This window comes from Lepus europaeus, chromosome 5 (genome assembly GCF_033115175.1).
Source record: "Lepus europaeus isolate LE1 chromosome 5, mLepTim1.pri, whole genome shotgun sequence".
Taxonomy (NCBI): Eukaryota; Metazoa; Chordata; class Mammalia; order Lagomorpha; family Leporidae; genus Lepus; species Lepus europaeus.
Genome location: NC_084831.1, coordinates 125,340,806 through 125,349,109, shown reverse-complemented (window position 1 = coordinate 125,349,109; position 8,304 = coordinate 125,340,806). Strand labels below are relative to the sequence as shown.

The 8,304-nt window shown below is 44.6% G+C and overlaps 1 protein-coding gene across 1 annotated transcript; it reads left to right on the top strand.

The window, feature by feature from the left end:
• The first annotated feature begins 274 nt into the window (after nt 1-274).
• On the top strand, nt 275-1,414 carry KCNJ10 (potassium inwardly rectifying channel subfamily J member 10). The gene has a single exon (XM_062193707.1). The coding sequence runs from the start codon at nt 275-277 to the stop codon at nt 1,412-1,414; it is 1,140 nt and encodes a 379-aa protein (XP_062049691.1).
• Nucleotides 1,415-8,304: the final 6,890 nt, after the last annotated feature.

Here is an 8,304-nt window from a genome sequence, read left to right as displayed (position 1 = left end):
ATATTAGATTGTATTACAATTATGCACTTAGTAAACAGTGTCTTTCTTATTAGTTTATGAGTTCTTAGAGCAAAGATAATATTTTCATCTCTGACTTACCAGCACCTTGCACAATGACTGGCCTATAGTAAGAATTCAATAAATAGTTGCTAAGAACAGAACAAATAAATGATACCAAAGTGAATGTAAATTATTCCTTCTTCCTATTGGGTGGTGTCTAGGAGTTGGCTTTGTTTCTAAAATAACTTCTATTATGCTGTCTTGCTCCTTTCAGATGACGTCAGCTGCCAAGGTATATTACAATCAGACCACTCAGACAGAAAGCCGGCCCCTGATGGGCCCAGGGATACGACGGCGGAGAGTCCTGACAAAAGATGGTCGCAGCAACGTGAGAATGGAGCATATTGCTGACAAGCGCTTCCTCTACCTCAAGGACCTATGGACAACCTTCATTGACATGCAGTGGCGCTACAAGCTTCTGCTCTTCTCTGCCACCTTTGCAGGCACCTGGTTCCTCTTTGGTGTGGTGTGGTATCTGGTAGCTGTGGCACATGGGGACCTGCTGGAGTTGGGACCCCCGGCCAACCACACCCCCTGTGTGGTACAGGTGCACACGCTCACCGGAGCCTTCCTCTTCTCCCTTGAATCCCAGACGACCATTGGCTATGGCTTCCGCTACATCAGTGAGGAGTGCCCCCTGGCCATCGTGCTTCTTATCGCCCAGCTGGTACTCACCACCATCCTGGAAATCTTTATCACTGGTACCTTCCTGGCGAAGATTGCACGGCCCAAGAAGCGGGCCGAGACCATCCGTTTCAGCCAGCATGCAGTTGTAGCCTCCCACAATGGGAAGCCCTGCCTTATGATCCGAGTTGCCAATATGCGTAAAAGCCTCCTCATTGGCTGCCAGGTGACAGGCAAACTACTTCAGACCCACCAGACCAAGGAGGGTGAGAACATCCGACTCAACCAGGTCAATGTGACTTTCCAAGTAGACACGGCCTCTGACAGTCCCTTCCTCATTCTACCCCTTACCTTCTACCATGTGGTAGATGAGACCAGTCCATTGAAAGACCTCCCTCTTCGCAGTGGTGAGGGTGACTTTGAGCTGGTGCTGATCCTAAGTGGGACAGTGGAGTCCACCAGTGCTACCTGCCAGGTGCGCACTTCTTACCTGCCAGAGGAAATCCTTTGGGGCTATGAGTTCACACCTGCTATCTCACTGTCCGCCAGTGGCAAATACATAGCTGATTTCAGCCTGTTCGACCAAGTTGTGAAAGTGGCTCCCCCTAGTGGCCTCCGTGACAGCACCGTTCGGTTCGGAGACCCAGAAAAACTCAAATTGGAGGAGTCCTTGAGGGAGCAAGCTGAGAAGGAGAGCAGTGCTCTTAGTGTGCGCATTAGCAACGTCTGATGGCCTGTTCCCACATCCCCATCCCGCAGGTCTCCCTTCCTCTTGTTCACGCCCTGGGTCAGGGGATCTTCCTGGGTTTACTGGAGAGCCCTAGAAGCATCCATCTTCCTCTCCCTCCTTTTTAACCCTTGACCCTCAGTCAAGGCCAACTGCTGTCCAAATTTTCCTCCCACCATTCTCTTTCACTTTCCCCTGCTTCTACCCCAATACACACAACTGCCTTAAGCCAGGATGGGGGAAGGAGAGGGAACATGGGGCTAAAGTGGCTGAGAAGGCCTCAGCCATGCTTGGAGACTCACGTTAGGAGGACCATGTGGTTGGATGGATGCACCCCGCACCACCATCACCATAAAGTCTGGTGACTTGAGGCTAGCCCCATCCCCTCTGTCTCTACTTTTACATATAGAAAGTTCCTTCACAGCAAGACTCTCTTGAGTGGTCTCTTTGGTGCCCTCAGAAATAGAGGAATCTGAAATCAGTTTATCCTAGAGCCTCTACCAATCCCTGTCGAAAGAACTCAGGGTTTGTCTAACTTCTGCTGGTAACTCCTGACTATTGCCTAGAATCTCAATCACCATTATCTTTCCCTTTCTAGTTTCTTAAGTGGACTCCTTCAAAATAACTAGTCCTCTGATAGCCTCAGCTCCAAGAGAACTGGGGTTGATTCAAGAACCATAAACAACCAACCAGCACACCTGTACCCATCCTGGATTCTGAACTATTTAAGTTGGAATGATTAATGCAGAGTGTTGCCCAAACATTGAACTTACCCTCCAGAAAACTTTGGGAAGATTGCTTCTCCTATGACTAAGCCAATATTTGAGAAAAGTCCAGTGCCCAGGCTCCATGGAAAAGCCTGAAAATGATATTCCATGTTATACTGTATCTGGTTTTTCTTCTTTCCTGCCTAGCTCAGGTCCCTCTTCCATTTAACCCCAATCCTTTGGGGGAAAGGAGGGGACATCCAAGGGCCACCCTGTCTTTACACTGGTGCTCCCCTGAAAACACAGATTCCCTAGGAAAGTAAAACCAACCTCATAAGTTGAATTCTCAGATTTCTAAACTGCTGTACAGAGCCTCTGGGAATTGGCGATCTTTGTGAAGGATTGGACAGTAGCAGGACTCTGTGGCCAGTAGCCACTATTGTCCCTGATGTGCCTCTCTGTACCCATCTGAAAAGTGCCAGTTATTTCAGTAGGCAGTGCCTGGAGGGAAGGAAATGATACCTCCTTATCAAATAACCATTGTCTCTTGCAGCCATTCCTGAGACTTGGTATAAAATGATGAAAATCAGTGTCATCTCTACTCTCCTCACGCACGCTAAAAAGTATACTTTGCATTCCCTTTTCTCTGGTGGGGGCTGTGATAAAGGGCAGGGTAGGGTATATAGGCACCAGAACTTTCTCTAAAGCCCCACATCCCAAGAGTGCTTTCTGGTCTCATTTAGGTACCATGGAACTCCCCAAAAGTGGCTTGGCATAGAGATCCTGTAGGGATCAAATGGCAGTTTTATTTTTTAAAGTGAACTGAACTAATGGTTATGAGCCATGCGCTCATGCAGAACACACACAGGCATCTGCGTGCACTTCACGACTGGACCCATGGTCATCATCTACTCTGACTGCATAAAGTCCTATTATATTCATCTTTCCTTGAACTCAGTTAACTGCTGAAAATGAAGACCATTCAGTCTCTACTCACTGTAAAAACCAGCATTTCTGTCTCTCTCATGAAAACAAGAACCAGAAAAACCTGAAAATCAGAAACAAAGAACAGAAGGCAAAGGACCAGTTTCAGTGCTTGAAACTTTATTCAACGTTAGACTTACCTGATGTCTTTCAAGGTGTAAGGACAAAATGTACCACTGTGTGTATTTCTTCTCCATTGGCAAGTTACGCTGGTTTCTTCTGCACACTGCTGCTTCCCCTCTGAAGGAATTATTCTCTTCTCAGAGCCCTGCTGTCCATTCTAAGACCCACACTCCTGATTCCTGGATAACACTGAGAACATTTTCTGACTTAATCCTTCCTGACCTCCTCCCCTACCCCAGGCTCTGCTCTATGTTGCACTTTAAATCATACTGCCCTATGAACATAATCTGGCAACTTCACCCACAAGCCTTCCCAATCCCCAGGGAACAACTCCCCCCTGTACAACCCTAAATGGTTCTTTAGACCACAGCCTGTCTCATCTGTCCTGGAGCCCTCTTTCTACAGGTCAAGTCCAGAAGTGGCCAGGTCAGGTGAGGAATGGGCGCCTTGTCCACACCAACCAGAGTTGGAATGTTGGCAGGGTACTTTCAGGCTCAGGTGTTAAAAGGGGCAGATTTCAGGGCATGGGCAAAACAACTGTTGGGGGGAGGATGTGAAGATGAGAAATGTTGACGCTGAGGGACCCAGTGAAATCAATGAAACACTTGAGTCTTACTTGGGTTAGCAAAGAGAGGTGAGTGGAGGCTTAGGGAATTAGGATATGATAAAGATGAAAGGTTTATTTAAGAAAGAAACAGAGATAATATATACATATAGAGAGATGTATATAGATGTATATATGTCCCAATATATTGAATGTACAGAAAGGAAGTATTCAGAGAATTTAGTGTAGTGGGTAGGTATCCTGTCCTGGTTGTGGGGTAGAAAACCCAGATTTTCCAACTTACAACCAGTGATCTTGGTTTCAACATGGAAGTGATACAGCTGATGAGGGATTTCATGTTTGATGATGGGGAAGAGAGGGGTAGAAGCTGCCTTTCAGAGATAAAGAGCTATCCATCGAAGCTTATGATGAACCTTGTGCTATTGATAAGATCAGGAAGAGAGGTGTTAGAAGGAAAATGGGGAGGGGAGATACCCTATCCATGGAAAGCTAGGAAAATCTACTACTTACGCTATGTGCCCCCATCCCAAATAGCATCCTCTCACTGTAGTATCTTTTTTTTTTTTAAATAAAGCACATAAATAAAGCACCCTTCTGTTTCCCTCTATTGAAGTACAATATATTTCCCCTTCTTCCACAGGGGTGGGAGCAGCTGCAGCTCCAGCCCCTGGAACGAATCTGAGAAACTAAGCACATTGGTATACGAGAGGCACTAAAGGGAAGCCTCAACCCTGAATCCAAACACCAAGACTGAAAAGCTGTTGGGACAAGATACTCCTAAGGCAGAGGCTCAGACCCTCAAAGGCTGCAAGTAGCCCTGAAAGAAGGCCATTTGTGCCAGAAGAGTCCTAATCCTGGCATTTGGGCATATAGGGTGATGCTTTGGGTTTGATGCTTCTGTATGAAAGCAGGGAGTGGGTCTAACAGCTACATGAGAGGATGGTGAGGTACCTTGAGAGCTTCTGAAATTCCCACACTATGCTCTGCCTTATTATCTCCCTAGACCCCCATCAGTCTGTAAATCATCCAGGGATTTTCCTATGAGGTCTGAGCAGAGAGAAGAAGCCAGTTATACCACTGATACAAGCCACGGACACTGTACCACCCCAACACTCCTATTCCTGGTCCGTTACCCATGTTAGCTAACCTAGTTTATTTGTGAAATAATGCATTACCTTTGCTGTACAGTTAGTACATGCCCCCAGGTTCAGCAATGTCCAGCTCTACTGAAGGAGAAGCATCTAGTGATGGTTTTTCCATTCATTGCATTAAAGATTAAGTCAGGTCAATTTTACCTAGGGAAAAAAGGTGTTTTTTTCTTTGCTTATTTTATTTTTATCCATTCAGAACAAACTACTAAATAAAATAGATGAGTCTCTCATCTTCACTTTAACTTCTTTGAGAAATCTAAGCCAATACTATTATCATAGCCTGAACACACAGTGGGAGGACTGAGTTAGGCTGTGCTAGAAGAGCTTCTGACTGCAATCCTAGAATTTTTCCCTTTGATTTTTCTCATTAATAATATTACCCATTCCTTTCACTTCTTTCCTATATTGCCCTTATTAATGTTAGGATTCTTTAGCACATGCTTTTTTAAAATTAAATTAAATTTTATTTATTTTGAAAGGCAGAGTTACAGAATGAGGAAAGAGAGAAAGAGGGAGAGAAAGAGGTCGTCTATCCACTGGTTCACTCCTCAAATGGCCACAATGGCTGGACTTGTGCCAGGTCAAAGCCAGGAGCTTCTTCCAAGTCTCTCATGTGAGTGCAGGGGCCCAAGCACTTGGACCATCTTCCACTGCTCTCCCAGGCAGCTGGATTAGAAATGGAGCAATCCGGACTCAAATTGGCATTTATATGGGATGCCCACACTGCAGGCAATGACTTAACCTATTATACCACAGCACAGGCCCCAGCACATACTTTTAAAAATTAGTTTTATTTATTTTTTAAAAAGATTTCTTTAGGGGTTGGCACTGTGGCACAGCGGGTTAACACTCTGGCCTGAAGTGCCGGCATCCCATATGAGTGCTGGTTCGAGACCCGGCTGGTCCACTTCCGATCCCGCTCTCTGCCATGGCCTGGGATAGCAGAAGGTGGCCCAAGTCCTTGGGCCCCTGCACCTGCGTGGGAGACCCGGAGGAATCTCCTGGCTCCTGGCTTTGGATCAGTGCAGCTCTGGCCATTACAAGCAATTGGGGAGTGAACCATTGGATGGAAGACTTCTCTCTCTCTCTCTGCATCTCCTCTCTCTGTGTAACTCTTGATTTTCAAATAAAAATAAATAAATATTTTAAAAAAGATTATTTACTTTTATTTGAAAGTCAAAATTACAGAGAGAGGGACACATGGGATGGGGGAGGGAGGGAGAGAGAGATTTTCCATCTGCTGGTTCACTCTAAATGGCTACAATGGGGGCCAGTGCTATGATGTAGTATGTTAAACCTTTGCCTGCAGCTGCAGCATCCCATATGAGTGCCAGTCGGAATCCCAGCTGCTCCTCTTCTGATCCAGCTCACTGCTGATGGCCTGCGAAAGCAGTGAAAGATGGTCCAAGTGCTTGGGCCCCTGTACTCATGTGAGACCCGGAAGAAGCTCCTGGTTCCTGGCTTTGGATTGGCCAAGCTCCAATTGTTGTCGCCATTTGGGGAGTGAATCTGCAGATGGAAGGCCTTTCTCTCTCTCTCTCTCTCTGCCTCTGCCTCTCTGTAACTCTGCCTTTCAAATAAATAAATAAATAAGTAAATAAATTTTTAAAAGAATAATTTATTTATTTACTTGAAAGGCAGAGTTACAGCGTCCATATGGGATGCCAGTGCTGCAGATGGGGGCTTAACCAGCTGTGCCACAGTGTCAGCCTCTAAAATTCAGTTTTTAAAGGCCAAGATTCAAAAAACATCTGAAAACTAGCTCATCTTAATCCAAGAAGTCTAAGTTGTTTTGTAACTGGGCATTGTCCCCTTTGGCCAGTGATCACAAGCTCAGTTTCCCTTCCATGCTTCTGTGCAGACTCGTTGCTGATTTTCCTCAAGAAAAATCAAGTCTCCTCAAGTCTCAAAGAAATGGATTTGCCTTCTACCCTTGTCTATAATAGCCTGAGAAAGGGTGTCAATATCCAATCCTGAATTCTGACAAAAAACAACAGATCCTATAGTAACTACTCTTCCTCCCTCCCCCAAAATGGAAGAACAGAGGAAAAAGAAGGGAAAAAAATTTGGTCTCTTATCACCAATAATAAATACTTAACTGTAACATTTAGGAAGCACTAAGACTGGATCATGACACATATGAGAAAAATAAGATATAATGATATATAAGCTATAATGTATATAATGTATATATATGTATACATATATATAATGTATAGTTCCTAAAAGTTAGAAGAAGAAACTTAAACATTTGTGAGAAAATAATAGGTAGCATGTACTAAGGGCAGGTAAAAGGCATGGAACAAATATACCTCATGGTAATAACAAGCCCCACATACTGATGCCAGATAAAGCATTAATAACATGTTCCAAAAATAGTGGGGTCATTGTGGAAAACGTCACAGGGACAAGTACTAGGCAAGGGATCATCAGTTAGAAAACATCTGACATTAAATGCATGAAAAGTCAGCACAGTAAACATTTACTGAGTTCCCATTATATGGAAGGTACTGTTTACCTAACGAAGAAATGTGAGACATGACACATTCCATCAAGGGATGTACAATCTTGGGGATTTCCACTTGATATCCCTTCTGTGGAACTCTCCCCACTGCCTGCCAACCCCAACTTTCTTAACTCTCACTATTCCCATTTTAGATAAAAATAAATACCATTAAGGCCGGCGCCACAGCTCAATAGGCTAATCCTCCGCCTATGGCGCCAGCACACCAGGTTCTAGTCCCGGTCGGGGCGCCGGATTCTGTTCTGGTTGCCCCTCTTCCAGGACAGCTCTCTGCTATGGCCCGGGAGTGCAGTGGATGGCCCAAGTCCTTGGGCCCTGCGCCCGCATGGGACCAGGATAAGCACCTGACTCCTGGCTTCGGATCAGCGCGATGTGCTGGCCGCAGCGTGCCAGCTGTGGCGGCCATTGGAGGGTGAACCAACGGCAAAATGAAGTCCTTTCTCTCTGTCTCTCTCTCACTGTCCACAAAAAAAAAAAATAAATAAATAAAAAAAAATTAAAAAAAATAAAAAAAATAAATACCATTAAAAGCTATAACACTTTCTGTAATTTTACATTACTTATCAATTTATTTGATCAATATATCTTACTCACTAGACTTTTAAGTGTTATGTGACTTGAATTCATGTCAAGTGTTTGATCAATAGTACAGTTCAGCACCTCACACAATGCCAGGCAAGTATGATGTCCAATAAATGTAGCAGGAAGGAAGGAAAGAAAAGGGAGAGTTTATTATTATTTTTTCTTTAGGTAGTTGGGAGCTATGGGAAATGAGCAAGGAAAAGAATCTAAGTAAAATATTTTTTTTTTTTTGACAGGCAGAGTGGACAGTGAGAGAG

Coding starts and splice junctions, on each gene's coding strand:
- KCNJ10 (XM_062193707.1), top strand. CDS start 275: ATGACGTCAGCTGCCAAGGTATATTACAATCAGACCACTCAGACAGAA.